Below are 26,965 nucleotides of genomic sequence, written 5' to 3' on the forward strand. Positions count from 1 at the left end.
CTATGGTTTCCTCATGGCTCTGCTACTTGTCTGAAGGAGTCAGATATAATGCAGTTTCCTGTCTAACAAAAGGCTACAAATGCTGCAGTTTGTTCTTTATTTTCAGGCTGAAGTCAGCTAGAGGCACACAACAAAGCAGAGGACAGGAAGAGGATCAGTCCCACGTGAAGTGCACATGGGTTGGGGCTCTGAGGCAGCTGGCTTCTCAGGCATAGGTGGTGACATACTGGGGCCCCATGTTCCCAAAGTAGGAACGTTCCCACTCACTCATGAGCTCAAAGTGTACAGGCCGGTGACAAAAATTGCAGGCAGCCATAGACACATCCTGGAGGGGCAGCCCCACCTCAGTCCAGGCTACCAGCAGCTTCTCTAAAAGGTGGTAGGGGTGGGGAAGGAAAGAATTGGTTAGATTAGGTCTTCTTAATCCCAGTGTCACAATACAGATGTGCCAAGATAATGATCCCCTCAAGCCTCTATGATACCTTAGAACCAGAAATAACCTTTGCTCCATTGTGTGCTATGAATGTTACCATTTGTGTATGAGTGCTGTAATGTATACAAGATTGGGAAGCACTCCTTTGACACAACTTAAAGCTGTACTGGCCTGGCCTGGACTACTGCTTAAGTACGGGACATACTGTGACCCAAGAAGTGAATCCATTTGCTTGAAAACTCAGCCTAATGAAGATAACACAATAGCCATACGGTGTCATCATTTGTGACCTGTGAGCCTGGGATGGGGGGTGTTCTGGAGTGGGTGGGAACCCAGAGGAGAGAACCTGACCCCATTATTGGAAATGCTTCAGGTATGTGCCAGGGCTCTGTCCTTGACCTTGTTTTTATGCTTACTCCCTGGGAGATCTTATTTAGTCTCATGGCTATAAATATATTTATATGTTGATTTTGACCTTTTCATCTCAGCTCAGACCCCTCTTCTGAATTCTAGACCTGTATATACCAATTGCCTTTCTGTTTCTCCACCTGGATGTTTAATCAACATCTCTAACCACATGAGCACAACTGAGCTACTGATCTCCCTGCCTTACACCAAGTCTACTTTCAGCCTTCCCCATGTGTCTCAGTTGATGGCAGTTCTAGTTCAGTCCAAAGATTTTAGAGCCATCTTTATTTTTCTCTTTCTCTCTTACCACACTTCCAATCTTTTAGAAAATGACTACTGATTTCACCTTCAAAATTTAGACCACTTCTCATTCACCTCTAATGCCATCATCAGGTTTAAATCACTATCCTCTCTTGGATTATTACAGTAGCCCCCAGTTGGATCTCTCTGCTTCCACTCATTCTCTGTTTCAGTCTATTCTCAACATAGAAGTTGGACCAGTTCTGTTAAAACCTCAGTCAACTATGTTCCTCTTCTGCTCAAATCCTTCAAAAGACTTTCAGAGTTGAAGCCAAAATCCTTCCAATGGGAGGATACCTTACACAGTGTAGCCTCACATTTCCCTTCACTACTCAATTTTCTATCTCTGCCTCTTGCTTATACCACTCTATCCACATCATCTCCTTACTATTCCTCAAGTATAGAAGAAATACTCCTGTGACTGACAGGGTCTTCCTGCCTTAGGTTGATCTCTCTGCCTGGGATGACCTTCCCTTTGATATCTGCCCAGCTAATTCCTTTACCTTTATAGCTTTGCTCAAGTGTCCCCTCAATGATCTCTAGTCTTAACACTATTTAATGCTACAACCCTCTTCCAAACCAACCCCTCCCTACCAGCACTTCCTATTCCCTTATCCTGCTCTATTTTTTCCATAACACTTAAAACTACCATGCTTATGCATTGCTTATTTTTAAAGGTTTTTGACTATCTCCTTCCTCTAGAATATACGCTGCAGAAGGGTTTACTACTGGATCCCCAGCACCTAGAACAGTGTCTAGCACACAGTAGATACTCAATATTTGTTGGAAGAATGAATGAAAGGATGGCCAATTAAGTCTAGAAGATAAAAAAGTGCACCAGAGGAAAGAGTGAGGGAGGGCATTCCAATAAAAAGGGAGGAAAGTACCAGAGGTAAGAAAGTAGAGCAAAATAAGGGGTTTACAAGTCACTCAGTGGACCTGGAGAACTAAAATGAATGTAGAAAACAGGTGAGGGCATAGAGTTCACCATGTTTAAGGCATTGAATGCCATGCCAAGGAGCTTCAACTTCTACAGGCCAGTGGTCTCTAAATTTTGGACTGTACAATCTATCAGTACAAACATTTTAGCACATGCCTCTAATTTACGTATGTTTTTTATATACTGATACATGTATAATTGTCAGTCTATATGTTAAAGATCAGTCCGTTATGTCTAATTTCCTATTTTTAAGATTAAAAAAAGGAAAAATTCTAATGACCTGCCTCGCCGTATGGGTCATCTTGCATACCTCACATAGGAGACCACTGCTCTAGTCTAGGCAAATGGGAAACAGGAAGAGGTTTATGTAAGGGAAGTATATAGTCAGATGTTTAAGAAAAATCCCTCTGATGGTCACTCTGGAGAACAGAAGGGATCAAGGGAGAAGCAGGAAAATTAGGAAGAAATCACATTGACGTGTATTCAAAAACTGGCAATAGCAAAAAACATATTTGAGAGAGACTGTAGAGACCATTTGTAGGATTTCAGGATGGGTTGACTGTGGGCTTAAAGGACTGGTGGAGGCATGGTAAATGCCTGTCATATTTCTTTACTGCAAAGCTCAGCATAAGTGGACACTCAGAGAATGGAATACTGAGGGCTCCATAATTAAAGGCCAGAGCAACTTAGAGGACTGAGCAAAAGGTCCAGGAGTCTGGATCATCAGCTCAGGCAGTGGACCTGACTACTGGTTTTGACTGTAGAGGTAGAGACAGACTTCCCAGTTCAAATCCAATAGCTGTGTGACCTTGGTTGACCAGTTACTATATATTTTGATGCCTCAATTTCCGCATATATAAAATGGAAATGCTAATAATAGCATCTCGGTCTGATGAGTATTAGATGAGTTAATACATGCAAAAAGTTTAGAACAGTGCTTGGCACATGGTAAGTACTTAATAAATGTTGGCTAGCATTAATTAACATTTTTGAATGAATAGCACCTACCTATCTTATCTTCCTTGAATTCTCATGCTACCTATGCCCCAAACAGAATGACTATTGCCAATGCATGTCTTCTGTTTACCCATCTCTAGGTCCTTGCTCACAGAATTTCCTTATTCTGGAATGCCCTTGCACTATACCATATGTACTTCAAGGTGCAGCACAAGAACTTCCTCACCCACTAAACCTTCCTAACTTCACACTTCCTACTTTCTCTAGCCATGAGTGATTACTCTCTCCAGCTCCCAGAGCACTGTAGCTCATCACCCTGGACCAGTACTGTCTATGTCTATGTCTGTCTCCTTTTCTAGACTGTCAGCTGCCTACATGTCTTTTGTCCAACAGACTTGGAATGAACACTTGGCTCTATGCCAGGCCCTGTGCTAAAAACTGCATCCAGTGGGAATCCAGTAAACTTTAGGTGAATTGACTAAACTGGCATCATTCAGGATAAAACCCAAGCTACTCTGTAGCTCTACAAACCTCTCAATCCAATCCCTGTCTTGTGTTGTCTTTGTAGACTCATAGGTTGGCACTTCCTTCCTCTACTCCATTCCTACTACTCTACATCTCAGTAACACCTGCTTGTTGTTCTTGATATATCTCAGGCTAGTTCACATCATTCTCTTTGCCTTTCTTTATGCTCTTCCTTCTTCAAGGAATACCACTTCCACACTATTCTCTTGGTCCAATACCACTCTCCTTATAAAATTCAGCTCAGGTGTCACTTCCACTAGGAAGCCTGTCTTGAATCCTGCGTGTTGGGTCAGGCCTCTTTTCTCTGTTTCCACAATTCTCTGATGCACTCTTTGTTGAAATTTGATCACCTCTTACAGTCATTGTTTGTGTCTGCAATGGCTCATCTGAATTGGAACTTTATGAATCTAGAAAGTGTTTCTCATCCTTTTATTACCCCAGTTTAGAGTCTGGCACACAATAGATATTCTGGAAATATACTTTTAAACTGAATGGAATTCATTCCCTCAACTTATTCAGATCCTGGGGCTGAAGGGAAAGAGAGTGCTATAGACACCTATGTTGAGGACTTACGCACAAAGTCTTCCATCATCTGAGGGCTGTGGTGAGGGGAGGGTGCCAGACGCAGCAGCTCTTCACCTCGGGGGACAGTTGGGTAGTTGATAGCCTGCACATAGATACCATGCTTGGAGAGCAGGAGATCACAGATCTTGCTGTTCAGTGCTGCATCACCCACCTGGGCTCAGGAGAAAAGCGTGTCAGTATCTGCTACCCTGGCCCCACTATCAAAGTTCCATTGAACAGGTGGAGGGAGGCAGTTCAATGAACATCACTGAAGTTTGAGACAGATTTTTTTTCAGAAAGGGCTTAGTGGCAGCTCCAGAATTTCTATCAAGGAGTTGCTCAGAGGCAACAATTAAATTTGAAGAGTTTGGGATGGAGGTGGTGCTAGGTACCTGGTCTTGAAAGTATTTGCAGAGCAAGCACACTGGTTTTACCTAGATAGTATGTTAACTTGAGTTCGTTCTGAGTAAGAAGGTGAACCCTCCCCAAGCTACCTCTGGGGTGTTGTCATTGGGTTAATTTTAAAAAATTCAAAAATAGTCTCCCCACCATTTGCTTCAACGTGGATGGAACTGGAGGGTATTATGCTGAGTGGAGTAAGTCAATTGGAGAAGGACAAACATTATATGGTCTCATTCATTTAGGCAATATAAAAAATAGCGAAGGAATAAAGGAAAGGAGAGAAAATGAGTGGGAAATATCAGTGAGGGTGACAACATGAGAGACACATAACTCTGGGAAATGAACAAGGGGCGGTGGAAAGGGAGGTGGGTGGGGGTTGGGGTGACTGGGTGACGGGCACTGAGGGGGGCACTTGATGGGATGAGCGCTGGGTGTTATGCTATATGTTGGCAAATTGAGCTCCAATAAAAAAAAAAATAATAAAAACAAAAATAGTCTCCCAATATCCCCAAAAAGGAATATTGAATTAGCCCAAGCAGTGACTATTTCTCATTCACAAAACCGTCACAAAAAAAGTGTCTTTACCACACTCTGACATACTGACACACACAAATAGATGTTAAGAAAGAAGTAGCAGTTCATTTTTAAAGGCAGTAAACAAACATGATTGGGAATCCAAAATAGTACCTTGTCCCATGGTTTTTGACTTTCTATTTTCTGACTTCAATATTTTTTACTTCAACTCTTTTTAAGAAATATGTTTCATATCATGACTGATTATACATCCACATATATCACATATGTGTGCATATACATATGTATAAAACTGAAACACATTTTTCATAAAATATTACCTTTTCTATTTGTGATGTATTACAACATTTTCAATTCTATTTTAATTTTTAATACTAGTCATAACTTGCTAAACTGATTTTGCCACTAGTGGTCTTGACCCACAGTTTCAAAAACAGTGAATTATAGGTCACAGGTACCCAATATTGTGAGGGTCAGGACAGTCTAATAATCATGAGATAATAGCTAATGCAGAAAGAGGTGACTAATCCAGAATGGCTGATGATTTTTCAAAAAGGATAACATAGCTGGAAATGAGGGTAGTTAACAGAAAAGTAAAGAATTGATCAGAGGAGCAAGTGTTGGTTTGCTGGGTGTGGAGGGCTCCAGAAAAGATAAGTGGGTAGGGTAATGGTCAGGGTGGGGCTCTCACCCGGATGGGGATGATGTGGCTGGGGCAGGGAATGACAGGAAGGCCCCTGTCCATTAGTAGCTGGCGCATGTGCTTGACATTGCGTTGGTGGGCTCGCCTCAGGGCTTGGCCTTCCTCTCCCTTGAGCAGCCGCACAGATTCTAAAGCCCCAGAGAGCACCATGGGAGGCAGTGAAGTGGTAAAGATGAAGCCAGCAGCATAGGAGCGCACCATGTCCACCAAGTCACGGGTGCTGGCGATGTAGCCACCCACACAGCCAAAGGCCTTACCTGGAGATAATGGGGGGAGGATATGCACAGAGCCCATAATTAGTCTCTAAAGGGACAGGATTATGTCCAGATAAACATGAAGATGTGCACCAGAAGCTGGAGTTCCAGATCCTTTCCCAGACCTCTGCTTATCTCTCTTGTCCATGACAGGACAGACAGCTGATAGTTCTGCTGCTTTGAGATAGGACTTCCAAGGCCTGCCACATGCAGTGATGAGATAGGTGGTAGCTGGGTGGGGACCTTTAGCTGGTTAGTCCCAAAAGTGGAACTAAAATGAAGGTTGGGGCTGGAGTGGGGGAGGAATTTAGAACTACAACTCTCCATGTACTGACTTGAACCTGGCTATTTGGCCCTACTTAGGGTTATTCTCAAAAACCCCTCCCAGACTTTCTCAGCAACTCTACAGTGGGGTAGGAGTGGGAGGAGGGAATCCAAGAGTTCCATAGCCTGAGGCTATGAGTTCTATCCAAATAACTTCTATAGCTTTGGGGAGGAGGAAGGAAAGGATCTTACTGGATTATATATAAGGGCATCCCAAGGCACTCACCAAGAGTTCCAGAGACAATGTCAATCTTGTGCATAACTCCATCACGCTCCCCAATCCCAGCACCCTGGGGTCCATATAGCCCTACAGCATGAACCTCATCCACGAAAGTCAGAGCCCCATACTGATGGGCCACATCACACAACTCCTCAAGGGGACAGATGGCACCTGAGAAAAGCCAAGGAAAAAGGTAGGAGATCACAATGCTTCCCCAGCCTCATCTCCAGTGTGGAATTTGTGACCCATAACTATTTTGGGTTGGAAAAGGGCGAGGATGTGCATACTCGGCTGGGACTATTTCAAACTTCCTTAAATTTGTTGACTGCCTCCACCTCATGCCCACTCAAGGTGTGTGTGTGTGTGTGTGTGTGTGTGTGTGTGTGTGTGTGTGTGTATTTTCCCTAGTTTGTAATCAAGGCCTGCCTCTGTGTTTCTATTTTTACTTCTGACAGTATCTATCTTCTTGTTTAAGCCATTTTCCAGCCTCTCTTTGCTTCCTTTCTTCACTCCCACAAGTCTGTGTATTTCCACTTTGTGTTGGCACTGGCCCATTTGATGCCTTTGTTTTAATAAATTGAAAAAGTAACTTTTGGGGGATCCCTGGGTGGCTCAGTGGGTTAGCGCCTGCCTTTGGCCCTGGGGCGTGATCCTGGAGTCCCAGGATCGAGTTCCACATCGGGCTCCCTGCATGGAGCCTGCTTCTCCCTCTGCCTGTGTCTCTGCCTCTCTCTCTCTCTCTCATGAATAAATAAATAACATCTTTAAAAAAAAAAAGAAAAAGTAACTTTTTCCTCCAGGTTAATGCAGTCCTGATTTCAGAGCCAACTCATCCCCTCAGGCAGGTGCTTTTGGAAGCCTGTCAATATCTTTATACTGCACTGGTCATCCCTGTCTCCGTTTTTCTGGATTTCTGTCACTATTTTTTTTAAGATTTTATTTATTTATCAATGAGAGACACACAGAGAGAGAGGCTACCTCTCTCTCTGCTTCAGACTTTCTTTCCCTGTACCTATATGCTTCTGAGTTTCTCTTCTTTTTTAAAAAAAAAAAAAGATTTTATTTATTCATGAGAGACACAGAGTGAGAGGCAGAGACATAGGTAGAGGGAGAAGCAGGCTCCCTGTGAAGAGCCAGATGCAGGACTTGATCTCAGGACCCCAGGATCACCACTTGAGCAGAAGGCAGACGCTCAACCACTGAGCCACCCAGGCATCCCTCTTTCTGAGTTTCTTTGAGCCTCTGTTTTTTCTGTGTCTCTGTGGGAATGCATTTCTCTCTCATCTCTGTCAATGTTATTACCTGAAGGAGCCCTCCCACAGGCTCAGTCTCAATCTATTGGATGGAAGAATTAGAAGTAATGTTTGCTCCTCACTATTTTTCATACAGACTTACCATTTTCCTATGTTATTCTGGACATCTTCTATGCTGATAATTGTCTATAATGTCTTCAAATGGCTGTGAATCTCATCTATTGACTTTGTGGCCACTCTGCATATATAAGAACTCATACTTTCTGTCATTCTCCATCTGGAAAATGCTGAGGTGCAGGGAGTTGGAATATAGAAGAAAGTTCTTCAGGTGGAAACTGGGGCTCCAAACCAGGATTAAAAAATGTGAGCAATTCAGAACAACATGAGGGGAGAAAATCACAATAGGTGGAGCTCAAGACAAATAGCGAAATGGCTCCAGCATCATTTCAATGGAAGAAATTTAGCCCTCAAATTGATAGTTTAAGTAGTATCCACCAACAAAATAAGGAGCCGTTCATTTACAAATGTAAGGAAGTAAAATGATCCCAACATGGTTTCCACTAAAGACATAATGAATTACAGTAGTCTCAGCAGTAGAAATATAATCATGGGATAGTTTTACTTTGTTGCTAGTTGTAGAAATGTGGGAGTGGGCACAATAATAAATTTTTCACATATATCAACTAAATTCTCACGGCTACTCTATTATAACCCCCATTTTACAAAAAATAAAAAATAAAGAAAGAAAGAAAGAAAGAAAAATAAAGAAAACCCTGAGACACAGAGCAATTAAGAAAATTGCCCTAGCTTAGTAAGCTGTCATGTTGGGATCTGAACATGGATAGCCTGGTTCCATAGCCTGTGCATCACAGTTATGTGTTACTGATGACTGTTAGCCAAATCAAGTAATACTATGGACTCTCCTTTATTTCAGTTGGAAAAACAACAAATTGAAATGAAGTGAGAAGTGTTTATTTAATAAATCCACAAGGCAATGTCTAAAACACATGATTTCTGCTCAAGATAGGTAGCAGTAGAGTGTTTGGACATTGTTTCAGTTGGGGGAAGAAAAGAGGTAGGAGGGTAAGGTCATTTATTTCTATTTAGATAATAATAAATGGAATGACTTCCATTGTCTAATTCTTACTACTAGATATTTTATGTTGGGAAAAACTGAGACTCAGGGAGTTGAGGTGTTACCCAAGATCATAGAACAAGTAAGTGCCAGAGGTGGGATTTGAACCCAGGTCTCTCTCACTTGAAAACATGTTTTGATTCCAATGCTTCATACTGGACCCTGAAAGAACTCCCAGGCAATGGTTCTTAAAATTTTTCATTGCAGAAACCAGACACTAGAATGACTGATTTCATAGCATTTCTAATGGAGGGAGTGTTATGTGAAGGAATTGGAATAATACTTTCTAGGGTACAAATACTTTGGCACCAATTTACTGAGTCAACCAAAACAAGTTGGGTACTGTCTCTGAACATCAGTTCTTAACCTGTAAAATCAGTATAATAGCTGCTTTTATCCTTTGGCATTTACTGGCTGTATGACCTTGAGCAAGTTACTTTATTTGTTTGTGTCTCAGTTTCCCCATGTAAATAAATAGAAATAATAGAACTTACTCCATAGAATTATTGTGAAGATTAAGCCAATTAATATGTCTAAAATACTAATAATTTCACTGGGTGTTATTCTGTATGTTGGCAAATTGAGCACCAATAAAAAATAAATTTATTATTTAAAAAAATAAAATAAAATACTAATAATTTTGCTTGGCATATAAACAAATTCTATACATGTCAGCTATTATCATTGCTACCATGGTTTTTATTATATACATACCATCCATGGAGTGAACAGTCTCAAAGGCCACAATTTTGGGTGTCCTAGTATTGGATTCCTTTAGAAGTTTCTTCAGGTGGTCAGGGTCATTGTGCCTGAAGACAAACTTCGCTGCTCCACTGTTGCGAATACCTTGGATCATTGAAGCATGATTCCCTGCATCTGAGTAAATCTCACAACCTGAAGAACCAGACGCATATTCCTTAAGCTTCTGTTCCAGTATTTCCACTTCAACCTCAGGGCTGACCTAACAGGGGTAGAGAGCCAGCCAGCCATCCCTTTGAAGACCCTGTTCTGCTTCCGTCTCCTCTGGAAGCCTTTGCAACACCTCTTCCTCCCTTGAAAGAAATCCCCTGCCCTGAAATTCTGACCCCTACACCCTTCCCTTCAATCATTTCTAGCCTGATCTGGCACTGACTACCTTGGGGGTAGACGAAATTTTAATTTCCCAAGAAGCTCTAGAGTTTCTTGAGGGCAGGGTCTGGGTTCCCAGATACATAAGATCAAGCCTTGGAGAGGAGTTATCCCAGGGAATGGGACTTGACTTGTTGACTTGGACTGATACTATATTCTTTCTGGCCTAGATGAAATCCGACCTCTTCCAGGTATCATTCTTCTGCTTATAGTTACAGGGTAGATACTTATAAGATTTTCTATTTGAATCATAAGCTCATGGAATGTCAGAGCAGAACAGAACATTAGGGGATCCCTGGGTGGCGCAGCGGTTTGGCGCCTGCCTTTGGCCCAGGGCACGATCCTGGAGACCCGGGATCGAATCCCACATCGGGCTCCCGGTGCATGGAGCCTGCTTCTCCCCCTGCCTGTGCCTGTGCCTCTCTCTCTCTCTCTCTCTGTGACTATCATAAATAAATAAAAAATTTAAAAAAAAAAATCTCTTTATAAAAAAAAAAAAAAAAAGAACAGAACATTAGTAAACATGGAGTTCAGTTCTTTAACTGTTATAAGTGAGGAAGCTAAGGTCTACAAAGGGGAAGACCTTTCCCTAGGACCTGAGGAATATAGAGCTTTTCACTGAACAAATATGGGAGGACAGGTAGAGGTGGGATATTGGTGGAGGGGATTGATTCTTGGCTCCCCCCAAATTGCACTGCCATCAAGGAATTCTGGAGTTTCATTAGAGTAAGCTATCACTTCTAACTGAGAAAATCAGGCATGACTTTCTAGGGGACCTGCCATGAAGGAAAGTAGATTTGGAGTTTGTTGAGAGCAAGAATCACACAATTTTGTTGTTGTTAATGCAAGAAGATGGTATTTGAAGGACACATTCTTTACACACAGTGTAATTCCAATGAGTTAAGCATATGGCTATTCCCATATGCTTCTACAAATACATTTATAAACACTAATATCTTAGTGAAAGAAGATGCTCCTTGAAATATACATTATACACAATATAGCTTCAATGAGTTAAATATACATCTATTCCCATATCCTTCTACACATAAGTTTACAAACACTTATATGTTAATGACAGATGTTATTTGTAGTTTTGATTTGTATTTCTTTGATGATCAGTGATATTGAGCACCCTTTAATGTGTTTGTTGGCCATCTGTATATCTTCTTGGAAAAATGTCTATTCATGACTTCTGCCCACTTATTAAATTGGATTAATAGTTTTTTGGATGTTGAGTTTTATAAGCTCTTTATATTTTTGGATACTAACTCTTTATCAGATATATCATTTGCAAATATCCTTTCCATTTCATAGATTGCCTTTTACTTTTTAAAAATTTTATTTATTTGTTCATGAGAGACAGGGAGAGACAGAGATAGAGAGAGAGAGGAGAGAGAGAGAGAGAGGCAGAGACACAGGCAGAGGGAGAAGCAGGCTCCATGCAGGGAGCCTGATGCGGGACTAGATCCCAGGACTCCAGGATCATGCCCTGGGCGGAAGGCAGGTGCTAAACCGCTGAGCCACCCAGGGATCCCTTGCCTTTTACTTTTGTTGATTATAAACTACCAAAACTGAAACAGGAAGAAATAGAAAACTTGAACAGACAAATAGCCAGCAAATAAATTGAATTAGTAATAGAAGAACTCCAAATAAACAAGGGTCCAGTGCCAGATGGCTTCACAGGCAAACTCTACCAAACATTTAAAGAAGAGTTAATACCTATTCTTCTCAAACTGTTCCAAAAAATGAAAAGAGGGGAAAACTTCCAAATTCATTCTATGAGACTAGCATTACCCTGATACCAAAACCAGATAAAGACTCCACTAAAAAAGAGAACTACAGGCCAATATCCCTGATGAATATAGATGGAAAAATTCTCAATAAAATACAAGCAAACTAAATCCAACAATACATTTTTTAAAAAATTATTCACCATGATCAAGTGGAATTTTTCCTCGTTTTCAAGGTGGTTCAATATTTACAAATCCATGTGATATACCACATTAATAAAAGAAAGGATAAGAACCAACTGATCATTTCAATAGATGTAGAAAAAACATTTGACAAAGCACAACATCCATTTATAATAAAAACCATCAACAAAGTAGGTTTAAAGGGAGCATATCTCAACATAATAAAGGCCTTATATGAATAACCCATAGCCAATATCATCCTCAGTGGGGGATAACTGAGAGCTTTTCCTGTATGGTCGGGAACAAGACAGGGATGTCTACTCTTGACAGTGTTATTTAACATAGTACTGGAAGTCCTAGCCACAGCAATCAGACAACAAGAAGAAATAAAAGGAATTCAAATCAATAAGGAAGAAGTAAAACTTCCATGATTTACACATGACATGATATTTTATATAGAAAACCCAAAGGCTCCACAAAAAATTGCTAGAACTGATAAATCAATTCAGTAAAGTGACAGGATATAAATAAAGGTACAGATATCTGTTGCATTCCTATACACTAATAATGAAGCAGCAGAAAGAGAAATTAAGGAATTGATCTCATTTACAATTGTACCAGGAACAGTAAGATACCCAGGAATAAACCTAATAAAAGAGTGAAAGACTGCTACTCTGAAAACTATAAAACACTGATGAAAGAAATTGAAGATGACACAAAGAAATGGAAAGACATTCCATGCCCAAGCGTTGGAAGAACAAATATTATTAAGATGTCTATATTACCCAAAGCAATCTACACATTTAATGCAATCTCTATCAATAGCATTTTTTCACAGAGCTAGAACAAACAATCCTAAAATTTGTATAGAACTACAAAAGACCCCCCATAACCAAAGAAACATTGAAAAAGAAAAGCAAAGGCGAAGGTGTCACAATTCCAGACTTCAAGTGGTGTTACAAAGCTGGGTGATGGGCACTGAGGGGGGCACTTGACGGGATGAGCACTGGGTGTTATACTGTATGTTGGCAAATTGAACTCCAATAAAAAACCACAAAGCCGTAGTGATTAAAACAGTATGGTACAGGCACAAACATAGACACATAGATCAATGCAACAGAATAGAAAACCCAGAAATGAACCCACAACTGTAGGGTCAATTAATCTTCAGCAAAGCAGGAAAGAATATTCAATGGGAAAAAAGACTCTTCAACAAATGGTGTTAGGAAAAAAAAAAAAAAAGGATGGGGGGATGCCTGGGTGGCTCAGCGGTTTAGCGCATGCCTTTGGCCCAGGGCATGATCCTGGAGTCCTGGGATCGAGTCCCACTTTGGGTTCCCTGCATGGAGCCTGCTATTCCCTCTGCCTGTGTCTCTGCCTCTCTCTCCCCCTGTGTCTCTCATGAATAAATAAGTAAAATCTTAAAAAAATAGTGTTAGGAAGATTGGACAGCAACATACAAAAGAAGAACTGAACTTTCTTATACCATACAAAAAATAAATTCAAAACAAATGAAAGACCTAAATTTGAGAACTGAAGCCATAAAAATCCTAGAGGAGAACATAGGCAGTAACCTCTTTGACATTGGGTATAGCAACTTCTTACTAGATATGTCTCCTGAGGCAAGGGAAAAAAGGGCAAAAATAAAGTATTAGGAATTCACCAAAATTAAAAGCTTCTGCACAGTGAAGGAAATAACCAACAAAACTGAAAGAAATAACATATTTTATCTTTCTGTCTCTGGTACCCAGTATAAATCTAAGTACACAGTAGATGCTAATTAAACATTTTTTTAATTAATTGATGGATAAACAAATTACTGATTTATAAGTGAGTAAATGAATATATTACTGAACAAAAGAATGAGAGGAGGAGTATCAAAGATGATGCTGAAGAGGTAGGTAGAAGCTAGATTATTGAGGGTTTTAGAAGCCATGATAAAAAGTTTAGGTTTGGTCTTAAGGGCAATGGGAATATATTAAAGAGTTTGGGGCAGGGGGTAACAAAGATAAGTTTGCATTTATAAAGATATTATTCTGACTGTTGTGAAGAACAGAATATAGGAGGGCAAAGGTGAAATCAAGAAAATGATGTTGGTCTAAGCTAGGATGGTGGTAGAAGAAATGGAAAGAAGTTTAATTCTAATGGTTGAGGAGGATGTTCACTGAAAAAATTCCCAAAGGTATTGGGATTTAGTTGGGGTTATGTATGCTCTCAGAAAAAGTTTCTCAGAAACAGTAGAAATGTTTACAGTGTGCTGAAGAATCAACAGGAAGTAAGGAAGTAGATAGCAAGTGTAGAGACTTCTCTCAAGCAGTTGGTCTATTATAGGAAGGGGATAGGGCAGTAGCTAGATAGTGATGAGATGACTTTTTTCTTTTTTAGATGAAAGAGAATTTAGCATGTTGAAAGAGGAGAGGCTGAAGATGCAAGAAGAAGAGAAGGAAGTGATAGATCAAATTTTCTGAGGAGGTGGAGGGGAATGAGACACAGAGCACCAGCAAAAGGATAAGTCAACAAGAAACAGGGCACCTCTTTCATTGTGACAGGAGAGAAAAAGTGAGGAGTACATGTAGGGATGTTTGTGAGTTTGTATTGTTTGTGTTAAAGAGTTGAGGACATTGCTACTTGAGAACTTCTATTTTCAGTGAGGAAGGAGGTGAAGTTATTTGCTGTGGTTGAGGGTGAGGTGGAAGTGTGGGAAGGCTGAGCAGAATGGGGGGAGGGGTGTTGCAAAACTGCCCTGGAGATTTGGAAGGCTGATCTTGGAAACAGGATCGCTAGACAGCATAGAGGACCTGGTACAAGTTTGGGACCATGAATTTTTACTGGATTCTACCTGAGTAATTATATGTGCCTAGGATTGGCATGGAGAAGGTGGAAAATTATATTCATCTGTGGTCGGGGATGTGATTGAATGACAATAGGCATATGAATTGAGGACATTATTAGCTAGAGAGTGGGAGATTGAGAAGATTAAGTGCAGATGGGATCTACTACACAGTGAAAGGATTGGCTTTAGGCAGAAGAGATGTGCCTTCAAATTGTAAAAGGAAAGCATGAAAGAAGGGTAGATGAAAAATCAGATAAGTTTGTAGGTTTGATGGCTTTAAGCTAAAAGAGTTTCTGGTGGCTTCTGTTTTCTTTGCAATGTGAGATGTGAGGTTATTTGCTAAGAATGAAGGAAGAGATAGTCACAGGTTTTAAAATAGAAGAGTGTTTGAAAAAAGCTAGTATGGAGACACCAAAGAAGTATTTATGGGTGTTATGGGCCCAGTTAAGTTTGGAGGGGGTGATAAATTTACAGTGTTACTCTTCTGTGGAGTTGAGCAATGTTCCTTAGTAGTATTCTTCAGCCTAACTAAAGAAGGGGAGAAATGAGAGGGATATAGTCATCCAGTGTTGAGGATACGTAAGAAGGAAGAAGGTAAGAAGGAAGGGCAATGGGAGCAAGTGAACTCAGAATAGAGGGAAAAGATGATGAAGGCAAGGAGACTGCATGCTACAGTGCAAGATTCCAACCTTGAACAGAACTCAGGCCCTAGGCTTACCTGGCAGGATCTTTGCCAAAGTGAAGAGAGTAGAGTCATTCGCCACAAAGCAGGAAGAAAAAAGCAGGGCTGCATCTTTTTGGTGCAGCTCAGCCAGCTCCTGCTCCAGCTCCACATGAAACTTACTGGTACCTGAAATATTGCGGGTACCACCAGCTCCAGCTCCATGACGCTGCAGGGTCTCCCTGGCCAGGAGAAAACAGAGGGAGGACAAGGGGAGGGAAAAACCCTTGTCAGGTACCAAGGAACTGGGCAGGTTTCTCTTCGTTGATGGAGGTCAGTGTTGATTTAGTTATCCTATATGAGCTGTGCCCTATGTAATCAAATAGAGGGCAAGATTGACACAATGAGGAGATATGGGTCCTCCTTCTCAGGAGGATGGCACTCAGGGATGGAGGGAGAAGATAGTTGAACAGCTAGGAAGACCTTCTAGAGGATGTCACACACTATCTCTAGCAATATTCATTCTGTAACCAGAGTAAGAGTCCATCTTCTCCATAGAACTGGACAATCAATAATTTGGAAATCATGGTTTGTTGACTGACATGGTTCATATTTGAGGGTTAGATACGCTGGAAGACCATGGATAAAAGGGGTGGTAGGTGGAACTCAGTTTTCCACTGCCACTCTGCTTTTCCCATCCATGTGTGGCTTTGATTCTTTTTTGTATGTGTCCCCACAGCTCATGGCCCAGATCTTACTACTCACTGTGTAGCTTGCAAGACCCGAGGGTGCCGGCTCATGCCTAGATAGTCATTACTGCACCAGACTGACACGTCCTTTGAGGCCATAGATGCCTCAGAGAAGTGTTGGGCAAAAGGGTATGCATCAGCCCAGCGATTTACAGTCTTGAACACACGGTAGGTATGGTCCTGTTTCTTCTCCATGATCTTGTGCCTAAAAAACTGGTCATAACCAAAAACATGGTTTCCTGCCAAAGTAGAAATGGAGATGAAAAGAATTCATTTTTAAATCACTTCCTGATTAGTCCATATTTTATCCACGTAGTTGATTTTGAGTTCTCCAGTTCTCTTTCCATTTATTCATTTATTTGATCAGTCATCAACTTACTGAGCCACAGTAACTCTCCATGACTTCATTCAGTGATTCCTTTGCTTTCTCAATTGCTCAGTCGCTCAGTAAATTATTCATACATTCAGTCAGATTTACTGCCCCTGGCAGGGTCATCTCTCTTTTTTTAAGATTATTGTGGTTGCCTTCTTGCTGAAATCACTACTTCTAGTTTTAGTGGAAACAGTATCAACAGATCTGGTTTCTAGTCATTGCTCTGCCACTTCCTAGTTATGTGACCTTGAGCAAGTCATGAATCCTCTCTCTTAGTTTTAATTTCCTCACCTGTAGAATGGGGCTAATAATACCTTCTTGGAGAATTGCGAGCATTTGATGATAAACAGAATGTAATACAGCCAAATTAATGTCTGGTACATAGTAGTATTATTACAATTATAGTAGTAGTAGTAGTAGTAGTAGTAGTAGTAGTAGCAGCAGCTAATATTTAATTATATTATTATAACCAACATTTAATGAGTGCCTATTATATGTAATGCCTTCTCTTAGGAACTTTATAAATATTATTTCTTGTATTTCTCGTAACAGCCCTATGTGGAGAGTTTTGTTAGTATTTGCATTTTACAGATGAGGAGATGGAAGCATAGACAAGTTAGGTAACTTGACCAAGGTTATGCAGCAAGAAACTGGCCTACAAATAAGTAACCTAGAGTTTACTTTCAAAACTGCTACTACTATCAAATGGAGCAATACATTTTCAGGATAAATGGAAACAACGTGTGCCAATGGACTTGTTAAACATGAGACAGAAATCATGATTGTTGCAGATGACAACTGATGTGGTAGGGATATAAACTGGTAACATCTTTGCTGCAGGGATGTTTAGAAATATGTATCAAGAATTTTTAAAATGCAAATACTGGCATACCTAGAGAAATATTTGCAGTATTTTTAACAGAAAAAAATGATTGATATCCAGAACTTTTTTTTTAACTCTGAAAAATTTGGGTTCTGGATGGTTCAGTCAGTGAAGCATCTGACTCTTGATTTTGTCTCAGGTCATGCTCTCAGGATTGTGAGATTGAGCCCTGCTTTGGGTTCTGTGTTGGGCATGGAGCCTGCTTAAGATTCTCCCTCTCCTTCAGAGCCCCCCTTTCTCCCTCTCTAAAAAGAAAAACACCTCTAAAAACTTACTATGAAAACTTTTAAACCCACTAGAAAAATGGGCAAAGAATATAAATAGAAAATTTAATAAATGTAGAAGATTCTTAAGGAAAAGCAAACTGCAAAATCAAATTTTCGCCCATATTGATAAAGATGTAAAAGTCTGATGATATCAAGTGCTAGAGAGGGTGTGAGAATATGAATACTCTCTTTGATAACTAGTACACCACTTTGGAGGGCTAACTGGCAATGTTTATTAATGTTAAAAATGTACACAACCTTACACCCTAAGATTTTTCACCTCTTAATGCTATCCTAGAGAAAAAAAAAACCCTACCTATGTCCATGCTGAGGTACACTCAGAGTTTTTTGTTGCACCACTATTTGTAGTAGGAAAAGTTGGAAGCAACTCAATAGAGGAATAGCTAAATAATCTCTAGTATAACCATTATGGGTCTAAGATAATATTATGTATTATATTTGAGTACCTTTATATGTACATAAAATAAAACATACACTATAAATCAGAATAAAGCACAAAAAATTGAAAATAATAACCTGCATTATAGATGCTTGATTAACTGAACGATGTTGCATCCATGCTTATAGAACCATTCAACCATTAAATAATGATTATGCATCTCTATGCTTAGGGCCATGAAATGATGCCCATGACATACTGTTAGGTAAACAAAGCAAGATAACAAAACCAATGAGAGACTCCTAACTCTGGGAAAAGAACAAGGGGTGGTGGAAAGGGAGGTGAGCGGGGGGTGGGGTGACTGGGTGATGGGCACTGAGGGGGGCACTTGATGGGATGAGCACGGGGTGTTATGCTATATGTTGGCAAATTGAACTCCAAAAAAAAAAAAAAAGGATAACAAAACCAGTAGAATAAAATCACATTTCTAATAAAAACATGTATGTAGAAGGAAGCATAGGAGGTATGTCTGTGTGTGTGTGTGTGTGTGTGTGTTATTAGTCATGGAAAAATATATGGAAAAAATATGAAAAGTTAATAGTGGATGGTGGAAGTCTGAGTGATTTAAATTCCCCTCTATATTTTCCTATATCTGTTGAAAAATACAATGAATCATCTTCCTTTTATATTAGAAAAAGGCAAATTGCATTATGAATAATCAATATAAACACATACAAGAAAGGGGAAAAGGGAAAAAGGCTATCAGTAAAAGATGAATTTTTGAGGGAGTATGAAGAAGAAATAATAGGAATAAATGTAGTATTTACTGAGGCCTCAAAACAGCTAGAAACACTTCAATAAATCTAATTTTATTTCTTCCTCATGATAACCTGTTGAGGCAAGCATTAAAATTCCACTAAAAGAAACTGACTTACTTGCCAAAGAACATTGATCCAGCAAGTTTTAAATTAAAATTTAAACCCAGACTCCCTTTGGTTTCAAAGTACTTCCTTGAAATTTCTTCTACTGTTTCAGAAGCCCCTTTAGCACTCCTTCCACATTCCTACCCCTCTTTATTTCCACCTGAACAAACTCACCAATCATGTTGTTCTGAACCAGGTGTGTGACCTTCTCTGAAATTAGCTCTAGCTCCTGGGGATTGGAGAATGGCTTTCTCAGGCTGGTTGAGGCCGTGGATCTGGGCAGGTCTGACAGAGAGTGTGAGATTCATTGGCCATGAATAGAGGGGAGAAAAAAAGAAAGCATGTGCTGTCCTCTTTAAACTCAATACAACATGAAAATTCAAGTTTATGAAGTAGAGAAGCCTGTAGAGAGAAGAGATATTCTGCAAAGTGAGCCCCCACTCATCTCACCAAGTGGAAACTTTAGTGTCAGGCACTTTCCATAAGGTATTACATTTTCCCCCATTAGAATTTTCCCTTGGGTAAAGTAACTGGGGCAGCCGCCCTGAATCTTGTACGTAAGAGGTATATGCAGGACATTGTACCTTACTCTTCTTTTCTGAATGTCATTAAAATTCAAATTTGAAATTTTTATTTTTAATGATATCCCAAAAGGGCCTATGAAAAATGTCAATAGTGTGGCCATATTTCAAGTGTGATTTTCTTGAATAGTCTGCACCAATTGAGTTGACCTGGGGCTTCATAAACTTTTAAAAGATGTGCCTGCTTCCAACACTTACTCTCATGCAAATCCAGATTGTTGTAGAGTGGTATTGCTTAAATGTGGGAGCCCAGACTGTTGCAATCCATTAACCACTTGGGAGAGAGGAGGCAGAGCTCTAGAGGGCTCATTTTAGACTAATGGCTTAAAGTTACAAGAACCTCTGCATTTATGTGTGTTGGGGAGGGCACATTTCAGTGCACTGTCTAAGCCATTGCCTACCATGGTCTCCTTGGAAAATACTGGACTTCCCATCATGGGATGCATACTAGTTGACCTAGAATTAGCCTAGCTCAGGACTGTGATGAAGTGAGTTCAAGCATTAGGAGTAGAGCTTGGATGAGGTAACACTTGACTCCAACCTGTCTTGAAAGTCTTCACATCCTCTTGGACTTCTGGAGCTGCCTTCTGCACAATCTTGCTCTTCCCATCCTGGAGTTCTGACAGCATAAAGGGACAGGGGCTTTTGGCCCAAGGTGGAGAGTCTGTGCAAAGGTAAGAGAGTAAGTGGCAATGCATTTCTAGCCATAAGTTTAGTTTAACAATGATTACTGAGACCTACTGTATCCCAAATCTCTATCTTAGGTTATGGTAGAGATACAAAAATGTCCCTTGCTAGGGGAGCTTCTAGGCTGGTAGAGGTGGCATACACTGAAGACACATTGTGAACAGTGCTGAGATAAGAGAGAGGATATAGGCTGTGGTAGTCTAAAAGAGGGAGGAAACATGACCCAGAATTGGAAATGGATAGGCTGGAAGTTTAGACAAGCTTCACAGAGGAGATGATGCCCACGTTAAGTGTCACATGAAAAGTATGAGATACTCTGGTAAAAGGTATGGGTGAGGGTCATGTGACAGGTACAAAGACATAGAAGCTTGAGACAATAGAATTCATCCAGGCAAATTTAAGTAGTTTCAGCAATACTGGGAGTATATAGAGTATGAGGGGCATGAGAGTGACATTCTTGAGAGATATTGGCAGAAGTCAGAACCCAGATGTGTTTTGGGGTCAGCTCATTTTGTCTTGACACATTTCACATAAGCCTTCCCACTTATTAGGCAATGATGGTCAGTATGACTTGGAACCTTATCTGCAGGATCCAGACATTCTCCATCATTTGCCAGAAACTTCTTCTTACCTCCTCCAGCCTTGGTTGCCTTAAGGTGGATTTGAGAAAATGTTGGTCTTTGGGTGGCAAGGATAGGACAGCGTCCAATACCAAACAGGAACTGATGAGTCTTAATGATCTTGCCCAGGAGGCCTATATGGTCCCGGGCAAGCACAGGACAGCACTGTAGCAACATAGCTACTACTACCATCTTGAGCCCGAAGTCCTACAGAAGATGTGGAAGACATAAGAATCCATCATGAAGGCCTGACCAAAAGCCAAGGGTCATTCCTGTGTTTGATGATTTGCCTATAGCTTTGCACCCAATGTATGATGCCCCTTTTAAAGATGCCCTCGTTGTCCTTCCATGGTAAGACTTTTCCCAATGTCAAAATGTGCCAACAGAGCATCAGGGAGGAAGAAATGAGACAACGACCATTAGACAATGGGGTAAAGTAAAGAGTTCCAACTGAAGGTTAGGAAGCCTAAATTCTGATTCAGACTCTGCCACTGACCCTTCTATGATGGTGAGGATTACTGAAGTATGACTGTATGTAGCAGGATGAGAACTGATGACCACCAACTCTTTGATAACACTTAAGGTTAAAAGTCTTTCTAGAACATTAGCCTTAGTCAAGTTAATATTCATTTTGATAATGCAAACAGATGCCATTTGCTAGGACTCCTGAGGCTTAGCTTAGAGTGTTTCCTGAACAGGCCCAACCAGAAAGGAAAAAGGAGCTTGAGGCCACAGGTTCCAGCTTAAGTAGATTCAAGGAATAGGACAAAAGGGAAGGCCTTAGGCCCTAAAGGCCATGTGCCACCAGACTGGTATTTTGCTGTCTTTGAACTTGCTCCTGGATTTTAGAAAAGAACAGTAAGAGGAGATGAAAACAAGATCCAAGGGATTAGGGAAACAAGCCTAAGGGCTAATGAAAGAGGCAGAGGATAAGACATAGGACAGAAGGGACAGAGTGCAGGTCAGAAAAAAGATAACAAATACCCATTTGGTATACACATACCTATTTGAATACAAATAGGCATTCAATAAATATTTGTTGACTTTAGGATTAAATTAATGAATGAATAGGGACTGAAGTGAAGGAAAGAAAAGAAGGGTAAGGAAATAGAAGAAAAGAGAAACTGGGGAAGATAAAAGGGGGAAGTGAGAGAAAACAAAGGTACAGTGGTAGTGGTGAAGTTAGAAGAAGAGAAATTGTGGGAGAGAAAGAGATCAATAGCATAGGGAAAGGGATAGGCTCATGATATGAACAGGAAAAGGAAGAAAAACAGGAGGTTCAGAAAAACAGAAAAAAGGATTCTGGGAGATACAAAAGGATAAGGAAAGAGACTTAGATGAGAGAGAGAGAGCAGAGGTAGAGGCAGAGATAGACAAGACACAAAATGGACATGAAGAGAAATAAAGGAACATACAAGAAAATACAAAGACTCAGAAAACTGAGTGCAGGAGAGGTGGGAATCCAGTAGGAGCAGAGAATCAGTCAGGCACAAAGATAAGGGATAAATGCTTCCATAGATATTGGGGGTTGGAGAGAGCAACACAGAAGAGTTAGGGTAAGAGGAGATGGATGCTACTGAGGGAGATGAGAGAGACTGAGCAACAGAGAGAAAGGAATAGAGATAAGATAAAAGGATAGATAAGAAAAGATGGTTAAGGCGTACTGAAGATTGGGATGAGGGAGGGCTAGGAAATATAGAGAAGGACAAAGAACGAGTAGGAGAAATAGATTAAAAGTAAAAGAGCAGGACAGCCGGGGTGGCTCAGTGGTTTAGCACCTGTCTTTGGCCCAGGGTGTGATTCTAGAGACCTGGGATTGAGTCCCATGTCAGGCTCTCTGCATGGAGCCTGCTCCTCCCTCTGCCTGTGTCTCTGCCTCTCTCTGTGTATGTATCTATGAATAAATAAATAACATCTAAAAAAAGTAAAAGGGCAAACTGCAGATCCAACATCAGAAAGTGAGACAAAATAGGGGACAGGGCAATAGGGGAGATATGGGGGAATGTAGGAAGCCTAAGACCCGGGCACCACCAGAAGAGCTATGGAGTAGAATCTAAGCACCTCTACTATACAGGACTTTATATTGTAAGGGAAAAGTGAACAGGAGGACCTCATAGCCCTTTCCTTATATGGTAACCTCCTTTATTTCTTATGGAACAATACCCCTCCCCCTAATTCACAAAGCAATCTCTTCCCCTTGTTCATCTAAGAGCATTCTCCCTTCAACATTCACAGGCTGTCATAGGAACATAGATCAGGGCAGGGTGTGTGACACCTGAAATTGGGAAAGGCCAAGGGGTATTGAAAAAACTAGATGAAACTCATGTTAAGCCGTTAGAACAATACTTGACACACAGTAAGTTTTCAATAAATGTTAACTTTGCTTACTTAAATTTCAGCTTCCCAGCTACCTGTTAGATGTTTTTGGAAAGCCACTTCCCCTCTCTGGGTCTTAGCTTTCATCAACTGTCAGATGTAGGGTATTTATGCCTACTTCCTATGGTAGGTAATGAATTGGATCCAATGCCTACATCATATGTGGAGATATCAGTTTCCCCTCCCCTGCCTGCCTGCAAAGGCCAAGGCACTTAGGGCTGAGTCTGCAGACCACAGATAAAGCTCCCAGTATTTATCATCGTTGGAGTCTCACCACTCCCTAAACTGAGACCAGGGTGTGGGAGGGAAGGAGAGCTCCTTTCTAGAATCATGATTGAGCATCTGGCTGGGACTGCCTCTGGCAATATGTGGTAAGGATGGGTGGATGATCCAGGAAAAGGAAGGCAAAGAAGATGTTCAAGTTCTAGGCTCCTGCAAACTCCCTTCCCCAACATCAACACTAACAACAATAAGACAACAACATTGGGATATGTAATGGGAAGGAAAGCCTCCAAGATTGGAAGCAGAGTCCAGTCCTGCCTTGGGATGATCGTGGATTAAGGTCTTTTCCCACCCCATATATAATTCAATCCATTCATCATCTCTGAGGAATTTCTGGCCATGATATTTTCAGGGACCTGGGAAAATATAGAATACGTTTTGGAATTTGTTGAATTATCAAGTTCTTTCAAGCTTCAATTGCAACTTCTCTGTTCTGATTCTCCTTTCCTTGAATTTGCCCAGCCCCCCTCTCCCTGCCCACCTTTATGATCCATAATTTTACAGTCTAGTTACCTTCAGCTCTGTTTCCATTCCATCTCCCCTACCTATCATGGGATTGGAGTGAGTAAAATTGAATTAAGAAAGTATTTTAGGGGGGATCCCTGGGTGGCGCAGCAGTTTGGCGCCTGCCTTTGGCCGGGGGCGCGATCCTGGAGACCCGGGATCGAATCCCACGTCTGGCTCCCGGTGCATGGAGCCTGCTTCTCCCTCTGCCTGTCTCTGCCTCTCTCTCTCTGTGTGTGTGACTATCATGAATAAATAAATAAAATCTTTAAAAAAAAAAAAGAAAGTATTTTAGGCAATTTAGTGTATCTAAGAGCACAACCTCTGGAGTCAGACTTTCTTGAATCCTGGCTCCACCACTAACTAGCTCTGGGACCTCAGAAAAGTTATGTCTCTTCTCTACATCTTATATCTGTAAAATTTAAATAATAACAAAGACAAGCTACTTCACAGGGATATTGTGAAGATTCAGCAAAATAATCCTATAAAGTATATAAAACAGTGCTTATCTTAGAATAAATATTGAAAATAATGTTACTATTATTTCTATTTTCTACAGTTCTATGTAGAGAAAGTGAAGGTACATCCAAGGAATGTACCTTTACTAGTCTGTACACCAGAATAGTTCTCTAAAATTGATTCTTGTCTCAATCCTGATTTTTATCGTTACCCTATTAAAACTTACTATGTGAAGTTGGGCTCTTTACTTTCCCTCTCTGGGTCTCAGTTTCCCACTTCATCAATTTCATCTGGTTCTAATAGTCAAACACAGAGTACTCACTGTGTCAAACATTGTTGTAATGTTTCACATACTTTGACTCTTTTAATTATCACAACAACCCTATGAGGTAGACACTAATATCAACTTTACTTCAAACCTGAGGAAACTGAGCTCCCCATAGATTAATTAACCCATTCAGGTCACAGAGCTAATAAGTAAGAGAAGTAGGATTCAAACTGAGGCAATCTGACTCCTGGGCCTGCTAACTTAACCACTATGGATCTATGATTCAAAAATTACTACATATTTTCTTGGCTGAGAGCCTGACTCCAGACATTAATCCCCTCTGCTGCACTAACAGGCCCCTTTCTGGGAAATTTGATTTTGGACTGTGAAAGTGCTTTTAGCATAGGAACAGATTTCTAACTGAAGTGGAATTTCAGGCACTGGTGAACATTAATTCATTCAATTTAACAAATTATGCATCCACTTTGTAGCAATCTTTGCCAAGGATCTTCTTAAAATAAAGATTCCACCAAAGATATAATGGTGAAATTTCAGGCCAAGTGACAGATCATTACTTGTAGGTGTTCCTTATACCTTAAAACCCTTTTTCATATCAGCAGCCAATATGTAGTCCTAGAGATCAGAGGGGCCAACCACAACTCTACTTCAGCAGAGAACCAGAAACCACTCATTGCCATGTTCCTTGCTCCCTCTCTCCCCTTTGTGGATTGCTTTGCAAGAATCTGTTAGGTCTGTAGGGGATGATCACTTTTCTTCCAGAATTGAATGTATCAAACCTTACTTCCCCTCCTGGCATCCTCTCAGCGTCATGGAAGAGTCAGAATTTTAGATACTTGGAATCACAGAACCCGAAATTTTTAGAAACAAAATTTCAGAAGACCACAATATCAAAGTTAGGAGAGATTTTGGAGATCACAGGACAAGCACCCTTTTTTTCAGAGACTGAATGACTTGCCTAGGGTGTCACAGAAAATTAGAGTGAGAATACAAATCTATTGGCATTCAGCATAGAGCCCTTTTAGTGACAAAACATTCCTCTTCATCCTTCTCCCCTTATTTATGCTAATCAATTCTTAAGTCCTTCAAATATCTCTCTACCCAATTCATCCTTCCATTCATCCCCACATTCCCTCTATTTTCTCTCCCTACCTCTGGCTCCCTAGGCACAGACCTGCTGAGTTCTGCCATCAGCTGAGCAGAGAAGAGTCAGAGCGAGGGAGAAATGGATAATTACTGGAAGAAATAGCAAGACATCTTTCTGACAGACAGACAGGGAAAAGAATAGAGAGATAGGAAAACGGAGAGTGAGAGATGCCAAGTAGAAGAAAGAGAGAGACAAAGAATGAGAGAAGAATATACAGACAGAACTCAGACAAAGAAAAATAAGAGAAAGCTAGAGTGTCAGAGACAGATGAAGTGAAATGAATGATCCTGAAAACTAACAAGGGAGAGAAAAAAGGCAGGACAAAACAAAGGAAAGCCCAAAATAGGGAAAGACAAAAAAGATATAGGAGGAAAAAAGAAAATGTCAGAGAGACAGATTCTAAGGAATAAAGTCAGATCTAGTCAGACCAGAGAGTTAGAATGTGCAGGCTTGAGGTGGGCAGTAGACCAGAAAGAGCACACCCAGACTGAAAGCAACTCTTACCTGTTGCCCTGCACTGAGGACGAACGAACGACTGGTGGGTGCTGTAGGTAAGAGCCTGGCATTTATCCCTTCCCCCTTGGCTCAACTCCACCCTTCTCTCCTTCTGTTGGCCAGGCTCTGCGTTGGCCCCAAAGGTATCACAGGCACTTGCTAGAGATAAAACCTAGTTTAGTCCCCTGTCACCCAACCCCTTCATTTAGCACTGCCTCTCCCATATTTTCCTTCTCTTCTCCCTCTGGAGTAGTAAAATGAGCTTGCTAGGTTTTGGAATCAGATAATCCATATATACCTAGGGCAGCTTGAGAAAAACCACCTTTCTGATCCTTTATTTCCTTGTATAAAAGAAAGAAAATAAAACTCAGAAGCAACTATAGCACAAATGGGAATGGCCTCAAACAGACAGCTTCCATAGATTACATTTAGGTCATTGTAAAA

At 40.7% G+C, this 26,965-nt stretch overlaps 1 protein-coding gene across 1 annotated transcript; it reads right to left on the reverse strand.

Annotated features, from left to right (window-relative positions):
* Positions 1 to 83: 83 nt before the first annotated feature.
* ALAS2 (5'-aminolevulinate synthase 2) lies at positions 84 to 26,652 on the reverse strand. The gene is made up of 11 exons (XM_041741625.1): positions 26,531 to 26,652; positions 20,984 to 21,179; positions 20,207 to 20,329; positions 19,259 to 19,369; positions 16,256 to 16,478; positions 15,548 to 15,732; positions 9,667 to 9,846; positions 6,571 to 6,735; positions 5,755 to 6,023; positions 4,137 to 4,299; positions 84 to 369 (listed from the first exon to the last, which is right to left on the reverse strand). Exons 2-11 carry the CDS (start codon positions 21,162 to 21,164, stop codon positions 206 to 208), a joined length of 1,764 nt encoding a protein of 587 aa, XP_041597559.1. The 5' UTR covers positions 21,165 to 21,179; positions 26,531 to 26,652; the 3' UTR covers positions 84 to 205.
* Between the last annotated feature and the right edge of the window lie 313 nt (positions 26,653 to 26,965).

This window comes from Vulpes lagopus, chromosome X (genome assembly GCF_018345385.1).
Source record: "Vulpes lagopus strain Blue_001 chromosome X, ASM1834538v1, whole genome shotgun sequence".
NCBI lineage: Eukaryota > Metazoa > Chordata > Mammalia > Carnivora > Canidae > Vulpes > Vulpes lagopus.